Source organism: Jaculus jaculus, chromosome 8 (assembly GCF_020740685.1).
Source record: "Jaculus jaculus isolate mJacJac1 chromosome 8, mJacJac1.mat.Y.cur, whole genome shotgun sequence".
NCBI classification, from domain to species: Eukaryota; Metazoa; Chordata; class Mammalia; order Rodentia; family Dipodidae; genus Jaculus; species Jaculus jaculus.
In genome coordinates, this window is record NC_059109.1 from 47,852,343 (window position 1) to 47,874,960 (window position 22,618).

General features: G+C 37.5%; 1 protein-coding gene across 2 annotated transcripts in view; it reads right to left on the bottom strand.

Annotated features, from left to right (window-relative positions):
- Positions 1-22,618, bottom strand: part of Dnajc24 (DnaJ heat shock protein family (Hsp40) member C24) — a 47,162-nt gene that overhangs the window by 3,577 nt on the left and 20,967 nt on the right. For both annotated transcript variants that reach the window (XM_045156214.1, XM_004660716.3), the window contains exons 3-4: positions 15,721-15,859; positions 1,174-1,242 (exon numbers count right to left, since the gene is read on the bottom strand). In XM_045156214.1, coding sequence (XP_045012149.1) covers positions 1,174-1,242; positions 15,721-15,859 — 208 coding nt within the window. The remainder of the gene's footprint in view (positions 1-1,173; positions 1,243-15,720; positions 15,860-22,618) is intronic.

Consider the following 22,618-nt stretch of genomic DNA (forward strand, 5'->3'; position numbering starts at 1 on the left):
AGCGTTCCCATAAATGGAAGAGAATGCCATAGTCTCCTTTTTTCTTTATAATTCACCCATCTATTACCGAATTTATCATATCCTCCCTCATAGGGGAGTGGAACTAAGTAGATTCCAGCTCTAGGAGTCCACCATCTGCCCTTGATCAAGTACTGAACATATCCCCCAGGAAGTTTCCTGGTGGGAATGCCTAAGTTTTGTAACTCCTTTTCTGCAGAACTGTCATGTTTCTTATGAACACTACCGATCAACATTTCTACTTTCATATTCTCAGGCTCAGTATCGTTCTCAAACATCATAAGCTGTTTTTACTTTACATCATCTAAAAACTGTTCTAGAGTTAATTTTTTATTCCTAGTAGAGTTATACATTCTCTCCATTGCCCTAATCATAGGAGGGGCACATTCAATGCTTAGATTGTTTCTTGTACTCTGATTGCGTGCATGATTATTAATAAGTGTTGAATTAGCTGTTCTTAGACAAACAGCTAGAAGAAAGCAGGAAAGAAACAGCATTGGCGCCAGCAATTAGGTCGTCGTGACTTCATGGGCAGCAGGAACCTTTACAGTAACTGACTGCCAAGGGGTCACCGGGGGCATCCCTCCGAGGAGTGCTGGCCCTCTGTCCTCAGCTCTCTTCCAGTGCAGAAGCATTTCTGCTTGCTACACAGGTGAGGTTGCCGTGGACGTAGCAGAAGACCTGTCCTGACAACTTAGAATGCCATATAAAGACAAAAATTCTGATAGAAAAAAGTCATCTTTGACCTTTTTCTGCAGGTAGTAAGGCAAAAACCAAAGTAGTAAAAACAAATGAAAAAGAATAATTTATATACCTAATTAGAATAAAACTAATTATAAATGAGTTATTTAGGATATTAATAAATAAAATCGAGAACTAAACAAAAGCACACACAAAGCAAAGCTATTTCTTTTTTCAATTGTCTGTTTTGTTTTTTGAGTTAAGGCGTCACTCTAGTCCAGGCTGACCTCGAACTCATGGCAATGATCCTTCTATCTCAGCCACCTAAGTGCTACAGCTATAGGAATCAGCCACCACTAAGAGCTGAGAGCTATTATTTCTTAAGAATTCCAAATATCCTCATTATTTTTCTTAGAAACAATGTCTTCTATTTCTCTTCAGCATACATAAGGCAAAAATATGTAAAAATCCAACCTTCATTCCAAGACATTTCTTCCAGATACACTTGTGCATCTACTGGTCCAATATTTCTTAGCTCATCTTCTGTAAAATATAAAACAAGACAATGTTGGTACTTTATGAATAACCTGAGAAAGCACTTGAGCACAGTCTTTACTCAACCCTACTACTTTCACTGGCAGCACAGAGGAAGAGAGAGGGATACCAGGAAAGACCATGTGAGGACACATCAAGTAGGATGTCTGCAGCCTACTTGGTTCTCATCAGGAGAACCGGTTAACAACTTCATCTTGAACTTCTCAACCTACAGAACTGTGAGAAATACATTTTGTTTAAGCCACACCCCATCTGGTGTTCTGTAATGACAGCTCAAGCAGACTAAAGGATATTCTTCAAATCAAATGAGATCAGGCTAAAAGTTGATACTGCAACAATCATACAGCACACTGTTCTGCTGACACTCCCTTGTGACTTTCTGGGCCAAATTTCACCCCTAAAGAGAAGAATCAAGAGAATCTTGCATCCATCTAAATATAATAAGAACATGAGTAGACAGTAGTAGAAGCATGAGCTCTTGCTTAAAACAAGTGTACGTTGGGCAAACAAAGCAATTATACATGAGAAGTCCTTGTCTATGTTTTTAAAGGCACAGTATGTTTCCTGTAGGCTTGTAGGGCTATTTCAAAATTTAATGCTTTATAAAGGAAAAGAACCCTAAAACCCAGAGCCCACTCCACTGAAATCTTCTTTCACTATCTCACTAGTCTCTTGTTCATGCTGAAAATGCTTTCCTTTGTTCTGTTGTGTAAATGACTGAAATTTAATTATATTCAATAACTGCCTGTTCAAAATTTATTCATGAGTTACACACTTTTTAAAACAGATGAAAAGATTATACAATATTTTGAACCCACTATAGTTTTCTATTAAGGTATGTCAAATATTATATAATGTCATATTTACTGGGTACTAACAGTCTATTATATTGTCCCTATAATCCAAAGACAAAGATTTTGTCTCGTGGTTGAGATGGCTCCTCCACATCTACCATACCTTTTATCAGTAGAATTTCAGTATGCTATATAATTTCTGACAAAAACAATTTTACTTTCCACATTCTATTCAAAGTATACTTCTGTGTTCGGGATCTTGTGTTTAGCTTTGAGACATTACTAAGAGACATGTAGCACAAGCGAGGCTTGAACTTACTGTAGGTATGTGTTAGTTCAGGCTGACTTTGAATTCAGGGCTGTCCTCCTCCTGACTGCTTTCTGAATGTTAAGATTATAGGCATGACCAGGGATGGGGGGCACAAAATTATGTTTTAACTTTTTGCTCACAAGGACCAATGTGATATGCCAGAACTGAGAAATTAAACTTTGAGTGGGGTAACTAATACTTAAATCATTCCACTAAGAGGAATATTGCAGGTGCTATTTATTTACAGCCCCTGACCAGAGTGTCTTATATCTGTGTTTTCTGAAATCAATTACAGCAAAGCAGGCAAGGAAAATGAACTTTCTCACTGTAACCCATATGGAACATCTATTATTGATTAGCTGTGTGTGTGTGTGTGTCCACTATGCTATTTTTGTCTAAAAATAATAAGAAATATCTTGTAAATGTAACTGCCAAGCAAATCAACTTTCTATTCTACCTCTATTGAAAAGCATTATTGTTCTCATCTAGTTATTATTTCATATGCACTCTTCTATTTGTTCGCTCACATTTCACGATCCCTTCCTCTTTATCCCTATGCACAGGAACCTAAAGTAGCACTATACTAGGTTAAAATCTTGGCCTAAAGCTGGAGAGATGGCTTTGCCATCAAAGCATTTGCCTGTAAAGCCTAACAACCTGAGTTCGATATACCAATACCCATGTAAAGCCAGATAGATGCAAAGTGACACATGCATCTGGAGATTGTGTGCAATGTCTGGAAGCCCTGCCATGCCCATTCTCTCTATCGCTCTTCTCTGCTTACAAATTAACAAATAAAAATAGTTTTTAAGGGCTGAAGAGATGGCTTAGTGGTTAAGCGCTTGCCTGTGAAGCCTAAGGACCCCGGTTCGAGGTTCGGTTCCCCAGGTCCCACATTAGCCAGATGCACAATGGGGCGCACGCGTCTGGAGTTCGTTTGCAGAGGCTGGAAGCCCTGGCGCGCCCATTCTCTCTCTCTCCCTCTATCTCTCTTTCTGTCTGTGTCTGTCGCTCTCAAATAAATAAATAAATAAATAAAAATAGTTTTTAAAAAGATTAGCATAGACTATCTCATGATGAAAGAGAAAACAAGACACAAAATTGTTAGCACCTTGCCAGTGGACAAAATTAAAAAGAATATATTCTCATTCTGTAGCTATCTAAACATCTGTATGTGAACCTTGATTATTCAATACCTGTATATTAATACAAACTTTCTGTGGAGTGTCCTGTTTTAAAAGGGAACACGTAGTATATGACAGGTCAGACTTCCCTATAGTGTTGGGGCAGAGGAGTGAGTACTTCCTGAAGTCATAAGGGGCCACCTGGTTAAATGGGTGTGCTCACTGTGAAAATCTAACAAGCTGCATGCTTAGGTTCCTGCACTTTCCCATATGTATATTACACTTCAACAGAAAGTTTCAAAGCAGTATGTTTGAGATTCTGAGAACTACATCTGAAAAACTAGAAAAGAAGGAATGAACGTGTGAAAGGACAATAATCTAACAACTTCTGAAAAAGGCTGCAGGTGATTAAGTCGGGGAAATTGGATCCCTGGAGAACTGTATAATGAGCAGATCCAGTACACACAAGAAAAAGGTGAATCTAAATGTGGGCTGTGGGGGGTAACCAAGATCCTTTGTTAAGAGGCAGGTGTCCAAGGATAGGGCAACAGCAAATTCCGCCCCACCACCACAACCCCCACTGCAATTACAAGGAAGGAGCACAAACAAATCAATGTGTTTTTTCTTTCTTTCTCTTTAAACAATGATCTCTGCTTGTCCACCATTGTGGTTATAATTAAAAAACCTAATTCTTCCCCATCCACTAAAGTAACTCACAGGAACCCTATAATTAGCTTTGATAATTAGGTGCTAATCAGGTTTGGCTCTTTAAAGCAGAAGTTAATTTTCCTTTGTAGAATTACATATTATAATATTTTTACTTATTGAAATGAAAGATTTTAATAGGTATATACTACTAAAATGTTAAGAAAGCAAACTGACTTTGATTTAAGGACCAGATCCAAGCTTTTAAATAATAGAGTCTTTGCTACAGAATAGTAATAAGTATTCAAATAACATTGAAAAAAAGAAATAAAGGAAACTAACAAAACCTACAAAGAACAAACCAACAAGCAACCACCTAGAGAAAACTTGGCTTGACATTTGGTGTGCTATATCTCAATCCAAAGACACTATGTGATTTCACTCTTTAGAAGTACATTGATTCAATTTTTTTCTAAGATACCTAGGAATTCCGTTCACACCCTGTGTATAGGACAAAAACTTCCAAATTAACTTTTACATAGTGAAAATAGTGCCTAATGGAGAGAAGTTACTGAGGAATATAATGATAAAACCAAATAATTTTATGTGGTTGCTTGAAAAAGAATCTTTCAATCTTTAGAAGTATAGGCCCTTCTGACCTTGCATTCTATTGGATTTGTCTGACAACAAGAGGTGAAAGAATTCTGTGGTTCCATTGTCTCAACAGTAGGATCTAAGAAAACACTGGCAGGACTCATCAGAGAGGTTTATGAGCCTGCAATTCAAAGAGATTAAAAGGAAAATCTACAGAGATTCTTTCACACTGACGAATAACATTAAATAACTATTAGCAGTTTGGTTCAGTAAAGCTTACTAGAGCTCTCGCTGGGTCATTCACAACTTTCTAAAAGAGGAAAGGTTTTTTTTTGTTGTTTTTTTTTTTTTAGAGCTCCATTTGGGAATCAATAAATATTTCTTACTTCTTACAAGACAATGGAATTCAAGTCTTTTAAACCTTCTTCCTAATGGCAGTAAAATTTTGAAAAAAACTGTTTAATATATAAATAATTATGCTTTTAATCTTAGGAAGCTTTTGTAATTTTACTTACTCTATTAAAAATATAAGTGAAATTTAAAAATAACACCAACCAAAAGCTTTACAGGAGAAACTTAACTTCCTTCATTATTGCAGAGGTATTTCAGTCTCATTCAGTAGACTATAGGCCAAAAGATAAAGTCCATTTATAGCTCTGTCCATCCTAATTTAAGTGAGGCAAAGTCATGCTACTTAAATTATCATCATGCCATCAATATGTTTCATGTACCAGTCTGCCATTCCATTTTTATACCACTTCAAATGCACAAAAAGTATTTTATTCCAATCTTTAAAAAATGTGTGGATACATGTGAATTAAAAGCAGTGCTTCCTATTAGGGGGCTGGTGAGATGGCTCAGAGTTTAAAAGGAGTGCTTCCTTTTGGTCTAACTCAGTATTTTCCTATCTTAAAATCAAGTGATTTAATTTAAAACAGTCATCTTATTCTTAAAAATCATTTCACTACACACAATTAAATTGTTTAAATAGAGAGGAATTTAAAGGTAATTAGTTTCCTTGTCTTCATCATATCTCTACTCTTAGAAAACTCTGCTAAGAGATTGAGAATCAGATGACAATATGAAAATTGTTTATTAAATTATAAAGCCCTACAGTCCTTTCCTACCTGAAATTAAAGTCATAAATACAAAGCTTTCCACATTAAAGAAAAATTACAAATGTGGATTGATAAAACCAAATAAGTTAAAGTAAAGTTAACCGTGGTGCTTTCAGTTAGATGCAAACACCATTCTACAGAAAGGGAATAAATGGTGTTTGGGGAGATGGCTCAGTAGGTAAGAGTGTGTCCCTTAAGCATGAAGGCCATGAAACCATCTGAGTTTGATTCCCAGCACCCACATAAAGCTGGGCATGGCCATAGACATCTGTAACTCCATTCCTGCTGAGGCAGGTGGAGACACTGAATAAATAAGGAAGAAGCTCTGTCTCAAGAAAATACCTGGATGACCAGCTGACAGAGGAGGGCACAAGTTCTTTTCTCCTCAGCAGGTGCACACATAGGGTTCATGTACCTGCACACACAATATGCCTACAGCAAACATATATCATATACCACACTTATTCTATACATGACACATCACACTTAACCCTGTACACAAACACCCACCCCCCCAAAAGCAACAAATGGGCCCAGACTGAAGGCACACACCTAGTTAAGACAGTGAGCTCACAGACAGCTCAGGCTACATACATAGTGAGACACTGAGAAAAAAAAAAAAAACTGGACACATGGATGGATGGCAGCAGGGAAGGAGGGAAGGAAAAAAGATAAGCCTGGTACCAAATGAAACACGAAAACCGAATTCTTTGTTTCACCATAGAACAAATCAGCAACCAGCTGATCTGATTATCAAAATGCCTCAATTGTTAGAATTAAAAATAGCAGAATGTATCCAAACTGTACAAAACTTGGAAGCCTATGTATGACTCAGAGAAAATGGCTTTGAATTTCCTCCTATAAATCATGAGCTGTTTGACCTTAGTCAAATTGTTTAATTTCTTTTGACTCTTTCTCTAGAAAGTACACAGCAGTATCCTCCGCACAAGTGTATTTAAACAATATACATAAAACAGGTTATCATAATTCCAGTGCTCAATGAAAGACAGCTATCTTAACTGAATTTTCTCATAATTTTTGTATTGCACTTTACTATAAGAAAACTGATGAAAACAAGCCGGGCATGGTGGCACATGCCTTTAATCCCAGCAACTCACAAGGCAGAGGTAGGAGGACTGCAGTGAGTTCGAAGTCACCCTGAGACTACATAGTGAATTCCAGGTTAACCTGGGCCAGAGTGAGACCCCTACCTCAGACACCAAAAAAAAAAAAAAAAAAAAAAAAAAAAGAAAGAAAGAAAGAATGAAAACAATACATTATTATGAGTTGGGTGGGGGGGTCCAAGTTATAGTATAAAATAGGCAGCAACCCTTGACCTTGACATTTCATAACAGTTGTTCAGTACCTTAAAAGTGACTCATAATTATTAAAACCAGAGTCTATGTAATTGTTTTGTTTTCTCTTACATATCAAACAGATCCAAAATATAAGAAGCAGAAAAACTTGAAAACTTTATAAATGAAAATCATGTATAAATCATAATAGATTCTCTGGAAGGGCTGGGAATAGAGACAGCAGCTAGGAAGTGAGAGCCTGAAGTGACCTTGAAGAGAGAACATGCTGTGATGAATCCAAATGGGAAAGCGTTCAGAATAACAAGAAACAAGCAGATCTGCAAGCCCCTAAGTGCATTCAAGAAGGAAAATATCGTGGGTAAAGAACATGACAAAGTAACAGGGATAAGTTTATAAGCTATTGCCCCATTTAAGTTTCAAATATAAATGGATAAATGTCTTGAGAGGGAGGGTAATTTTAAAGGTTCTTAAATAAAAATAATAATAATAAAAGAAATCTGGAAGGCAGAGAAGATGGTTAAGTATGAGGACCTAATGTGGAATCCCCACATCAATGTTGTTGAGGTGATATACACCTGTGACCTCAGTGCAGGGATAGAGGCCATGGGATCCCAGAGGTTTACTGACTAGCTGTCTAGCCAAATTGGTGAACCCCAAGTTCAGTAAGAGACCCTGTCTCAAAAAGAGGAAAGAAAAAAGTGAATGGGCTGGGGACCTGGCTCAGTGGTGTTTGCTTGCAAGCCTGAGGGCTCCAGTTTGGACAGTTTGATTCTCCAGTGGCATATGCATCTGGAGTTCATTTGCAGTGGCAAGAAGCCCTGATGAGCTGATAATCTCTGTCTCTCTGAAATAAATAAACAAACAAACAAACAAATAAATAAATAAATAACAAATATCTGGAAAAAGGTAAGGTGAAGAAAAATTGAGAGACACCCACACTGACCTTTGGCTTCTAAATGTTCATTTAGATCCACACATATGTGCACACCTATAGGTAGGCACACACATGCAAATGCACAAGCAAAGGAAAGCCATATCAGTTAAAATTTTAAGGACTTCCAGAAAAGACACCAGTAGAGAATGGAAGGCCAATTAGTAGCCATGGAAATGAACTGGACAGGTATGTGTTATAATGTGGGGATGAATTAGTATGGTAGTTGTGTGAATAAAATGATCCCATAGGAGTAAACAGTGACAAATGCCAACTGACATTTTTGATTCATTGGTTATAAACACAGCAAAGAAGTGATCTAAGTACAATATGACATTAAGGGAAAAAATGGCAAAGGTGATCTGTTCTTGGTTTTGAGTCCATTTAATTAAACTGGTTCACACAACCAAGTAAATATTGAGAGGTTAACGCTGAGAACAAAATCTTTCTAAAATCCCACATAATTATATGATTAGATCAGACCCTTGAATTGTGCTCAGATAATTTTGCCCACAAGTTTCTACATCACTTATTTGAAACAAGTCAAAGTTTTATTTAAAACTAATGAAAAATGATCTTAAAATACCTTCACATTGTAAAGATATTTCTGTACTCCCACAAAAGTAAAATAGTATGACTGACAAATAAGACAAGGCAGCAAGCATCACAGAAAGTTCCATCCATGCACTCTTCCCTGCTCTCAGGATAATGCCAGTCCCAACTGTCTAGATGAATTTTCTGCATCATTTCACATACTGCTTTTCCCAGGAACTGTCATCAGATAAATAAATAAATAAATAAATAAGCTTCCTGATGCTTATCTTCAAATTTTTACCTGAAGCAAGTTCTTCCAGTCATTTTTCAAATTCCTGAAGTTAAATTGAAATCTTGATCTTACTTATTCAGGTATTTGGTTAAGAGTCTGCTTTAAGACATGACATACACAATCATCTACTAGCCTTAAGCTATTAGACCTAACAGATAGCCCTAATTTTTACTATTTATATTTTAAAGTATGTTAAATTTCCCTTCTAATAATCAGTCTTTAACAATAATATCCATTTCAGAAAGAATGCTAATTTTATATTTAAGATTTAGTTTTCAGATATATAAATGTTCTCATTGGTACAAGATTTATTTCCTTACTCTAATTTTTTTTTTTTTTTTTTTTACATTTCATTTATTTATTTGAGAGAGAGACAGAAGAGAGAGAATAGGTAGGTCAGGGTCTCTAGCCACTGCAAACAAACTCCAGACACAGGCACCATTGTATATCTGGTTTCACATGGGTACTGGGGAATAGAGCCTGGGTCCTTAGGTTTTACAGGCAAGTAACTTAACCACTAAGCAATCTTTCCAGGCCTTACCTCCCATTCTTAATATTTATCCTAATAAAGAAATGAAGAGAGTTTTATACTTGAACCTTAGAAGTGCCTTACTATATCCAGCTAAGAAAGAATGAGGTGAATGGTATATTAAAACCCCAGAAGTGATATCTAGCTAAGCAGAGCAGCTGAGTAGCTTTGAAGAGGGCACACTTTCTTTATAATATTTGACCAAGTACCTCTGGGAGCCAGGCTGTTTAGGATATCAGTATACTTACACAGTTGGTAGAATGAAGGTTACAAAGTAATTCACTGACAGAGAACCAAGATATATCTTAATATAAAACAATATACCAGTAAGGATACCAAACACAGTCCAATTACTTTTTTAAGCATTACTTAATCTGATCAACAGCATTTTGAAGTATTTGTCTTCTTCAGGCCACACAGAACTAACACATATGCTGTGTCACTCTATAGAGCCATTGAGAGTCAAGATTTTTCTGACTGGACATTGCAAAGCTATTGAATCATAATCTCCATTAATATTCCCAAGATACACTTCTGAGAAGTTTCTTTTAAATTTTTTTCTGCTAAGTTTTTTAATGTGCTTAATGTGTGAGAAAGCTCTCCACAACGTCTTTAAAGGCACTAAAATCTATTCGATAAACATTATTCATGTGGGCATTTATAAATCCTGAAAGAGTTTTCAAAATGCTCATCATCAAAGTGGCCTAAATGCAAAGCTAGTCTTGGAAAACTGCATGTGCTTCAAGGAAATTGGAAAGTGTTTAGAAGCATCCTTACATACAATAAACTGGAACTAATTAATCCAATTCACTGGTTAACATTGCTTTCAAAACATATAATTTCTGGGAATTAAGTATTGCTCATCCTTCCTTAGATTTGTCTTTCTTCAGCATGGCTAACCCTGCCCAAAAATGTCAATTAAGAATATACAAGTGGAAATGTGAAATAAAATACATGTATTTTACCATGGGTTACCTGCCCTACTATCACTTTTCCTTCACTAGGAATAATCCATTGAATAGTTTCTTTTGAGAAACAAAGAAATACAGATGTCAAGGGTTTCTTTACACCATTTTCTGTCAATGAGGCTCTTAGAACACAGCGCCAATCGGAGCTATGAAATATGAAGAAGCCTTAGCACCAAGCTGCAAAGCCCTGCCTCTCAAATGTATATGGCAAGTTACAGCATGTAGGAAACAGGCAGATTAACATACCATATGAAAAGGAAGTTTACTCTGAGCTAGAGTAAGACCCCTACCTCAAAAACCAAAAGAAAAAAAAAAAGGAAAAGAAAGTTTACAATGAATATCACAGCATGCAAAAAGGGTTTTGTAAAGTGAAGCTATTTCTATGTTTCCAGTTGTGACCCAGAAAGAAAAAGTGCTTTGACCTGGTTATAACAATTCTTCCTCTTCGTATCCAGTACCAGAGTTTAGGAAATTATCACCCTCAAAGGCTTCTCTTATATCAAACCTTAATCTCAATCCTAACGATGTGAAGTTAAAAATCATTTTCTTTTTTATTTCTTTAGGGGCTTTTTACTGAAAATTGGTCAAAAAGAAAAATATCAGTATTCAGAGGAACAACATGAAAGCTTTATCATGACACTTTTGAAAAGTAGTGCTGGTATGAAATGTTTAAAAACAAGTTATGTTTAGGTAACAGACTTATCAGCATACCAGCCTCGACCACAGCATTCATTAGTTAGAACTTCTGGTGAAGGACATATTTAATACTTACAACTGAGGTGGTAGGATGCCACTAAAACTTGTATTTGGGGCTAGAGAGATGGTTTAGCAGTTAAGGTACTTGTCTGCAAAGCCTAACAACCCAAGTTCGATTCCTCAGTACCTATGTAAAGCTAGATGCACAAAGTAACACATGCATTTGGTCTGTTTGCAATGGCTAGAGGTCCTGGCACAACCATGTCCTCACTCTTACACGCTCTCTCTCAACCATGTGCTCACTGTTACTCTCTCTTTCTCTTTCTCTATCTATCTATCTCTCTGACTGCAAATAAATAAGTTAAATATTAAAAAATATATTTCTGCGAGCTGGGCATGGTGATGCACGCCTTTAATCTCAGCACTTGGGAGGCAGAGGTGGGTGGATTGCCGTGAGTTTGAGGCCACCCTAAGTGACTTCCAGGTCAGCCTGGACTAGAGTGAGACCCTACCTTGAAAAAACAAAAAAACACATATATGTATATTTTTTCTATTGTCTTCAAAAGTAGCTCATTTAGTAATCCATTAAAAAAAGTTTCAAAGCAAAGTGATACTATAAACTCTAGAATATTTATCTGAACCATAAATCCGGCCTAGCTCAAATTATATATAGTTTTTCTACTTTATTGTGATCAAACTCTTGTGATTACCTATAAGAGTCTTCTATGATATGATGATAGGCTATAGGTTTTGGGTTTTATTATAAAAGACTTAAACCTGAACACTCAATGCTCAAAAGAAATCCACAAGTCTAAGAATGTCTTTGAACATGGTAGCTGTTTGTACTTTAAATATTTATTTGTTTTTGATAGTGCTGGAGATTGAACCCAAGTCCTATGTGCTCTACTATTGAGCTATAGCCCCAGCACTTACAACATCTTTTATATCTTCCTTAATGAAATTCTGTATTCATTTTACATTGTTTCCTATTTCTTTCCATGTATGGTTTACCCTAGCAAAATAATGTACGTTATAATTCCTGACATTTTCTTACCTCTGTTTAGTTTATTGTATTTATTTATTTATTTATTTGAGAGCAACAGACAGAGAAAGAGACAGAAAGAGAGGGAGAATGGGCGCAACAGGGCCTCCAGCCACTGCAAACGAACTCTAGATGCATGTGCCCCTTAAGCATCTGGCTAACATGGGTCCTGGGAACCAAGCCTCAAACCGGGGTCCTTAGGCTTCACAGGCAAGTGCTTAACCTCTAAGCCATCTCTCCAGCCCCTTCTTACCTCTTTTTCCTTGGACAACAAACTTCTAGTAAAGTCCACCCAGAGATTCTTTATATTACACAGGCTATGTAGTAGCATAAATGCAGTGACTTTGAAAATACATGTCCTACATTCGTTAGGGAACAGTTTTTTGTGAATTATTCTTATCATAAGCAAGCAGGAATTCCACATTAGTAAAGAATTGGTAAAGATGTGCAAAAGCACTGTCACAAACTTATCATCTCCAATAGAGCTCAGTGGCTTTATGATGATGGATTACGTCACATACAATATAGGCAGGTGCATTACCTTCAGTATAGCCATTGACATTTATCATGTGATCCCAGTTCATAAGGATGTGTCTATGGCTAGAGCTTATTTACAAATGGTGCTACCCTTACATTATTTTTGTCAGATATATAGTTTTACTATATTTGCTACCAAACAGATGACCAAAAATTTCAAGCCACATTTGAAAATCATTGCAAGTTCTTTTTAAAAAATATACTCATCATGTTCTTAATATTGTAAAAACATTAATCAATCTTTGAAAAGTAGGAAGACCTCACAGGTGATTAATACTACAACTAAGTCACTATGAAAATCAAATATTTAGGCTGCAGAGATAGCTCAGTGGTTAAAGGCACTTGCTTGTGCAAAGCCTGCCACTCTGGGTTCAATTCCCCTGTACCGACGTAAAACCAAATACACAGAGTTGCACATGTACCTGGAGTCCGTTGGCAATAGCAAGAGGTCCTGGCATGTCCATACTTTATCTCCCTTGCCCCCTATGTCTTTATCTTGATCTCTTGCTCTTTCTGCTTGCAAATAAATTTTTAAAAATATTTCAAATCAAATATTCTAGCCAAGAGAGGTAGTGCATGGCTCTAATCCCAGCACTCAGGAAAAAGAACTGCTGTAAGTATGAGGTGAGCCTGGGTTACAAAGCAAGACCTTGGCTTAAAAACAGTAAGTCAGGGCTGGAGAGATGGCTTAGTGGTTAAGCGCTCGCCTGTGAAGCCTAAGGACCCCGGTTCGAGGCTCGGTTCCCCAGGTCCCACGTTAGCCAGATGCACAAGGGGGCGCACGTGTCTGGAGTTATTTTGCAGAGGCTGGAAGCCCTGGCGCATCCATTCTCTCTCTCTCCCTCTATCTAGCTTTCTCTCTGTCTCTGTCGCTCTCAAATAAATAAATAAAATATTAAAAAAAAAATAAAAAACAGTAAGTCAAGTACCCTTAGTACAATAATGCCTCATTAAGTCTTTTCACACGAAGGTATGGCATACTGAAAAAGAAATACAGATTTTTTTTTTTTTGCTTGTTTCTGTGTAAGGTGGTGTGGTAGTGTATGTGTGGCATATGCACATGTATGTATCTTTGCAGTGCACCATTCGCTCACCTGGAACATGTTATGCTTGCCTGCATTAGCAAGAGTGGAACCTCGGGTATCCTGCTCTATTGTTTTTATTTGTGAACCTGAGTCTATCACTGATACTGGAGCTTTCTGCATTTTCATGAGCTCCAGCAATTCTTAAGTCCCTATTGCCCAATAGAATTGGAATTAAAGATGTGTGTGGCTATGCCCAGATGTTTATGTAGATCCATAGGATCAAATTTGAGTGGTCTCTCAGACCTCCTCAAGCCATCATGCTTGCACAGGGCTTAAGGAGGTCTGAGGAGGGCTTGCTCTTAACTACTGAACCATCTATCTAGCCCTGAAACACATATTTTTATTATATTTTATTGGTACAAGTTCCTTTGAAAATAAGTATGGTTGTTCCAGAAATATCATTGGCTTTATCCTATAATGTTGCAGTTAGAAATAAAAAGAAAGTCCTGCTTCTTAAATCACATTTTCAGAACCTTCATAGCAGAAGCCTTAAACTACTCTGGTAATGCTGTATGGTATACTGGTATTGGGCAAGGAGGCGATTCAATATCAATCCAGAGACAGTGAGCTTTTATCAACACATCCCATCAGTGCTCAGACTGATGAAGTATTGAGAGAGAATTGAGTGTTTTTCCCACAGGCTATAACTGATTATTGACTCCCCACCCCCATTAACATGTAGTGTGCTTATTCAAAGTCCAAATAGAAGGCTGAAGGACTCCTGTCTGAAGGCCAGCACTAAAAGACAGCCTATCACTTCGTGTAACGACAGTCCATGCGTGACAAACCTGACCTACATTTCTCTTTCTCTCTCCTAACAACTTGTCACTGTTTTAAGAAGCTATTTTCTAAAAGCATAAAAGTGACCTTTAAAGCTGCTTAAGCAATGTACATTCCTACAATACCATTTATGAATATCATAAAGCATAGTTTATCTAAGAGATATTCATGAAACTTCGCCTCAAACAAGCTCAATGACAGCAGAGTACTTTAAGATGCTACCCTACATCATATCTCTTTTAGACATTTGTACAGTCTTTGGAGTACTATAGTGAAAACTGAAATCCATATGTAAGTTTAATAAAAAGCAGCTTTAAATATATATGAACATAATTTTGAAAGTATAAATTAACTTTCTTTTTTTTTAAGGCAGGGTTTCACTCTAGGCCAGGCTGACCTGGAAATCACTCTTTAGCCCAAGGCTTGCCTCAAATTCACAATGATCCTACCTCAGCCTCCCCAGTGGTAGGATTAAAGGCGTGTGCCACCAGACCTGGCTTTTGAACATTTTTCTTTCTTTCTTTAAAGTAAAGAGGGACACACACACACAGAGAATGGGTGCACCAGGACCTCTAGCCACTACTCCAGATACATGTGCCCCTTTGTGCATCTGGCTTTACATGGGTACTTGGGGACTGAACTCGGGTCCTTAGATTTTGCAGGCAAGCACATTAACCACTGAGCCATTTCTCTAGCCCCTTGAGCATTTTTAAAAAAACGTTTATTTATTTATTTACTTATTTGCAAACAGAGAGAGAGACAGACATAGACGGAAAGGCATGCCAGGGCCTCTAGCCACTGCAAACTCCAAATGCATGTGTCACTTTGTGTATCTGGCTTTACATGGGCACTGGGGAATCATATCCAGGTCATTAGACATTGCAAGCAAGTACCTTAACTGCTGAGCATCTCCCCAGCCCACTGAACATTTTAAATAGTTATAAAAAGTAACTTTCATGCCTTACAAGAAGCCACATCTTAGTAATTTTAGCTTCTCAACGGATACACAATAATCACTACTAAGAATAGGGCATAATTAAAAACGATGGAGGGAAGCAATAAAGGTAGTAATGAATTTAGTGCAAATGCTGGAAAGTGCTCCCCAGAAGTAGCTGGCAACCTGCTCCAAAGAAGTGCTCATGAGCTGTGGCTGCTCGCCACAAGGACCTACCATGCCGCTGCAGGTCATACTTTCTTTTTGTCTCTTCATTCCCTAGAATTTTCCATGCCTGATCAATTTCAAGGAACTTCTGCAGACACTCCTCCACAGTTTGTGCTGGCAAATCTGCACTGTGCTTATCTGGATGGTACTGCCAATCAAAATAAGGAAGGTGGTGAGCAGAGAGAGCTGGGTGGGAGCAAGTACAAATGAACTATAAATACGAGCTTTAGTTAAGAAGGTAATGAGGAGATGAACACTAAGATGCCAAGGCAATGAGACAACAGTGTTGGGCACAGGAGACAAATGCCAGGCTAATTAGAATACTGGAGTAGCTATAAATCTACCAGTGACAGCTGTCACAAGGTGCAAAGACGTTTTCTGGATAATTTGCTGTGGAATCACTGGTCTTGTGGACAATTTACCTTGAGAATGACTAACACGAACAGAAACAGGTGCATACAAAAGTACAGGGCAGGAAAAGGAAGAGCACAGAATTCACTGATGGGGCTGAAGAGATGGCTTAGTAGTTAAGGCATTTGCCTGCAAAGCCTAAGAACCCTGGCTCCATTCTCCAGGACCCATGTAAGCCAGATGCACAAGGTGCACATGCATCTGGAGTTTGTTTGCAGTGGCTAGAGGCCCTGGCATTCCCATTCGCTCTCTCACTGCCTCTATCTCCTTCTATCTCTCAAATAAATAATTTTTTTTAAGAATTCACTGATACTTTTTGTATAAAATTAGATCATACAATCATTATTTTTAAAAGTATCTAACTATAAAAAACAATACTTTTATATTCTTCCTCAGCCTTAAAAAGTTCATAGTTAGAAATTTTCAAATGAATTTTTATTGAAAACTACTTATTCAGGGCCAGATTTATAAGAAACAACTTTAAAGAATTCAATAAAACATCTGGATATGAACTCATTAAAGAATTTTTCTCCTGTAAATTCTCAAACTATAACAATATTTTTGTTATGCTTTGTTTTGCTTTGAGGTAGGGTCTCTGTAGCCCAGGTTGACATGGAACTCACTTTGTAGTCCTAAGCTGGCCTTGAACCCACAGCAGTCCCCCTACCTCTTTGCCTCCGAATGCTGGGTATAAAGGTATGTGCCACCTCACCCAGCTCAAGAAACTTTTAATGATGTTTTCAGTGTGTAGCAATTTCTTGACACTATTTGGTCAAAAGGAGAAAGTTGTGCACCAACTCATCATCCTAAAATGTGAATTTAAGTGAGACTCACTGCATACTTCATTTACACCATCTGTTTACTGCCTTTGCTTTTGTCTTTGGTTCTCTCTCCTTTTTATTTAGCAGTCGTTTGATATATTTTACAGCTCAGCAAACAAATTTAGGGACATCTCACTTAACAGGGTAGTAGTGCAGATGTTCAGATATATTTACTAGAATTTTTCCTTTTTCTCAGGGTAGGGTCTCACTCTAGTGCAAGCCAACGTAGAACTCATTCTGTAGCACCAGGGTGGCTTAAAACTCACAGCGATCCTCCTACCTCTGCCTCCTGGGTGCTGGTATTAAAGGCATGTGCCCCCACGCCTGGCAAACTTTTTTTCTTGCTTACTTTTGAGTGTGTGTGTGTGTGTGTGTGTGTGTGTGTGTGTGTGTGTGTACGCGCATGTGTTTTATTATGCTGTGTTTGCATGTGGCACACCCTGTGATCATGCATGCAGAAGCCAGGGGAAGATGTAGATGTCCTCCTCTATCACTCTTCCACCACATTTCCCTGACACAGAGCTGAACTGAATTTGGAGCTGCAGTTAGTCAACCTGGCTGACAGGTGAACCCCAGCAATTCCCCGGTCTGTACCCACCCCAGTGCTGGGTTGACAGGCATATGCAGCCATACCTACCTTTTCACTTGGGTGCTAGGCTCTAACTCAGGTCTTCATGCTTACACATCAAGTGCTCTTATGATGAACCACCTCCCCAGTCTCATACCCATAATTTTTCAACCAGTGATTACTCTGGAAGTTGTATCAAATATATTATAGGTTTCCAAGGCAAACTTTCAGTGGAGAGTATTTTTTTTTCTTTCTCTTTATTTCTGTTTTTTTTTTCTTCAAGTTTTTACAATGAAATAAATAGCCAAACTGTGTCACATACAGGAATGTGAGAAAGTTCACATACTAGGCAAATCATGGCACAGTTACATATATTCTTTTACTGGCTGCTTTACAGACACCAACAGAACACAACAATTACAAGTACAAGCCACTGATCAAGCAGCAGGGGCCAAACTTACTCAGTGAATAATGGTAACACAAAGCTAAATGAATTTAACTTTCAATGTTAATTTCAGAAAGTATATACATGTAAAAACATTTTTCTTATTGTGGACTATTTCCTTTAACAATAGCTTCATTTTCATGTGACTTTTTCCACACTGCTGATGACTGTTAACAGCAGAGCAAACGCTGTTCAGCTAGAACTGGTAGCCATCACACATGCTGAAAAACTTCCTTGCTTTTGGCAAACTTCCTCTCCCGATGTATATTTATCAGTTCACATGTAGGCAATAAACTAAATAATACAATGAACAAAGAAAAGGAAAGGGAGGGTTTATTGTGTCATCTCCTTTGGCTAGGGCTGCTCATAAAGATGATTTATGTATCCCTAATGTTGGAATACTCAAGCAATATTCCAAAGCTAAAAACAGAATTGGCTGCATTGACGTTCTCTAACCTATTACTCTAGCACCACCTAACAAAGCTTGTTGTATGTTGTTACAGACAACATATGTAAATATGACACAGGATAGGTTTGAAATACACTCACCAGCCAACACAGAAGCAAATATTTGTAACCTCAGAATTTAGGATGAAGCAGGTTACTTCAAGTTAGAGTCCACAGTGGGCTACATAGCAAATTTAAGACTAGGATGGGCTATACAACAAGACCCTGTTTCAAAAACCAAACAGGGGCTAGGAAGATGCCTCAGCAGTTAAAGGCACTTGCTTGCAAAGCCTGCCACGGGGTTCAATTCCCCTGCCACCCACATAAGCCAGATGCACAAGGTGGCAGAAGTGTCTGGTGTTCATTCATTTGCAGTGGCAAGAGGTATACATACACACACATACACACACACACGTAAATAAACATTTAAAAAATACATTCATATGTGAAATCTCTTAATTTTGAGATAACACAAGAATTAATTAAGGCCCTGGAGAAATTAGTCTCAGTTCATAGTTTAAAAGTACTAAAAAGAAGCAGGGCATGGTAGCACATGCCTTTAATCCCAGTACTTGGGAGGCAGAGGTAGAAGGATCGCCATGAGCTTGAGGCCACCCTGACATTAAAGAGTGAATTCCAGGTCAGCCTGGACTAGAGTAAGACCCTACCTCAAAAAACCAAAAAAAGAAAAAAAAAGGACTAAAAAGAGCTGGGCGTGGTGGCACGTGCCTTTAATCCCAGCATTTGGGAGGCAGAAGTAGGAGGATCACTGTGAATTCAAGGCCACCCTGAGACTACATAGTGAATTCTAGGTCAGCATGAGCTAGAGTGAGACCCTACCTCCAAAAAACAACAACAACAAAAAGGTACTAAATATTAAAAACTAAGCAGATCATTATACAAAGTCTACTTGTAAGTCTGATCGTGTGCTAGCCTGATAAAGAAAGTTCTAAAAAAACTAGTGTTCCAGGCTGGAGAAATGTCTTAGCAGTTTAGGTGCCTGCCTGCAAAGCAAAAGACCCAGGTTTTATTCCCCAGGACCCACATAAGCCAGATGCATAAGGTGGTGCATGTGTCTGGAGTTTGTTTGCAGAAGATCGAAGTCCTGGCATGCCAATTCTCTCCCCACTCCCTTTCTCTTGCCCTCAAATAAAAAATAACAATAATAGTTTTTTTTTCTTAAAAACATCGGTTTCTCCAAACTAAAAGTCATCACTAAATTTCAATATGAGTTACAGATCAGTTCTGGATGTCAAAATATAAGTCAATCTCTTTCCCTAATTTGGTGTTTTCTTGATTGCTACTGAAATAAGAGCTTTTCATCTGAGTCTTGTGAATCTATTCTGTTGTAATACTATCCAATGAATGGACACATCCCCAACAAAAATAACATAATCCCAAGAACTGACAAATGGGTTTACATAAAATTAAAAAGCTCTGTACAACAAAGGAAATAAGTACAGCCTAGATGTCCATCAACAGATGAATGGATAAAGAAAATCTGGTACATATACACAATAGAATTTTGTTCAGCAAGAAAAAAAATTAAATCATGATTATTTGCAGGAAAATGGATACAACTGGAGATCATTATCTTAAGTGAAATAAGCCAGATAAACATATATTCCAAGTTTTCTCTCATATGTGGACTCTATGCTCAAATTTGTGCCTGTGTGTGTGTGCACACACACATGTGCACATGTGCAGGTAATGACACTAAACAGGGAACTATGGGAGGGAAACCTTCTAACATCTCACAGTCAGAAGCATCCTCCAAGACTTGTTCTCATTATTATATAAATTGCTGTTTTCATCTTACCCAAGTATTAAATATAGGGTTCATTAAAAATTTCATAACAATCAGTTAGAATCTTAGTCTTCAGTAATTTTTACAAAAAGCAACCCTCTCCCTCCAAATGCTTATTATATCCTTGATCTCTTTCTTCCCAAAACAAGACAAAGGTAAACAACAACACTTTGGAACTACAAGTTAAATTCAAACAATCCCATTTCTAAGTTGATGTATTCAAACAAACAGAAAGAACAGTCCCTCTTCCTAAATATAGGCTCCCTAGTCCATTCCTGTCTCAGACTTCCCTAAAATATGTATCTTTCCTATTTTTAAATGGTGAATTACTTATATTTATTAATATAATAGAATTATTAGATTTTTTAAAGTATATTTTCACTTGCAAAAACTGAAAGAAAGACTGCAAAGTAATCCTACTGAAATGATAAGAAGTTAAAGCAGGCTTTAGAGTCCACTCGCTAAATTCACAAATGATGCACAGAACAGGACCCATGTTAAGTTCATGCAATAGGCACAATCATTACTAATATCAATTTGCTGGGTATGCTTGAATCAGTCCCAGCTACTTGGAAAGATAAGGTAGGAAGATCATGAGGTCAAGACCAGACTGGTCAATACAGTAAGACAAATGAAAGACAAGATTTGGGGGTTCAGTAGGGGCCTCCCAAACTTATGAACCTCAATTTTGGGTCCTTATCATATTTTAACAAAGAATTAATTTAAAAAAAAAACAGACTCAAGAAGGGTAAATGAAGAGTTACTGAGTTTAAGAAGAAATCATAAATGAGGTTTAATTAAGAAAAACTGAGGTCTAGGAAGAGGCTGGAGCATTTGTGACTATAAACGTGGAAGATAAGATCTAGGCAATTATGTAGAGAGATTGAAAAGAAACATGAACTTATTTAGAAGGTATAGCATCTTCCTTGAACCTCCCCATGGAAGAAATTAAAAGAATAAGTAGTGATGGATTAAGGAAGAACAGCAGAGGGAAAATACCCAAGCAGAGATCAGGAAATTCAGATCATTAATGAATAATAAAGAAAGTTGTACACATGGTTACCTTGAGTTTAGAAAAATTACACATGTAGCAGGCCAAGAGTTTAAGGGAAATACACAGGTGGTAGATTCAAAAAATCATAAATGGGAAGTGATATTGGAACTATGTGAGACATCTCTATCCTACCCTCCAAGACTCAGGAATCACTATGGAAAAAGTGGTGGAAAGAATGTTAGAGCCAAAGAAGTGCTTTGGAATACTGTCTTCTAGACACAAAGTAATGGTGGCATTCATGACCTCATAGTTGCTGACAGTATCTAATACAAAACCTAACTAGTAATGGGGATGGGGGTCTATGGCATCAAAATAGAAGAAGGACTAGTTGGAAAGAAGAAAGCTTTCAGTGGAGGGGAAATATGGGAGGGGGACAAAAAGAGAAGTGGCAGGAGGGATTATGCTCAGTGTACACTGTATATAAGAATGGAGGTTGTTCTGAAGCAACTAGATACACAGAAAGAAGAAAACATAATAGAAACAAGTGATATGTGGCTGGGGAGTTCAACACATGGCAAAACCTTTTCAAAATGAAGACTGACCTCTGCGATACACTTTGAACCATAGGATTTACTAACAACATGGAATCTGAGCCAATTCCTGTTGCTGGTAGCATATCATATTCCTTCTTTTGACTACACAGAAGTGGAGACTAAAGTGTTTCCTTGTATCATACATGCATGCCTTATATCATACGTAAGTTATGAAAATTTCAAATTTTGTGCAATAGGCTATGTAACTACTAGCTTAAGCATAAAGTCAAATACCCACATCCAAAATTATATCAAGTGAGTCTTCAGTAAGATACCACTATGTGCCACACAGAGAATTTCAGGGAAAACATTCTGCTTCCAATCTCCCCAAATGATAACCAATAGCAGGACAGAGGCTGACTTTACCTGGTCTCTAGGAAGGACCTCTTTGTTTCTTTTCAGTATAATTAAGGACTTGAGAATCTGAGGACAAGCTAAAGCCATCCTGGCAAAGAAGAAAGAGTATGATGTACATACAGAGACCCCATAGAGCTGCTCTTCTACAGCAACCTGAAGCCCCGCTCTGTGGCCACCAAGGCCATCAGGTACTAATTAGGTGGTGTGTTCTGTCAACACTGTCTTGCTCTTCTCTTATTAACTGATCATTCTGCCATATTAATGATGCTAAGATGCTGGCTTGAGTTCCCTCTAGTACTTCACCTCTGAGATTATGAGAAAGTATATGTAACATATGAACTCTGCATTCTTCTATTTACAAAAATATTGTTGTGTGTTGATCTAAAATTTTCCTTTAATAATAATAATTTATATTTATTCAAATTCACAAGCTATAAGAAAGTAGCATGGGAATGAAATGCAAA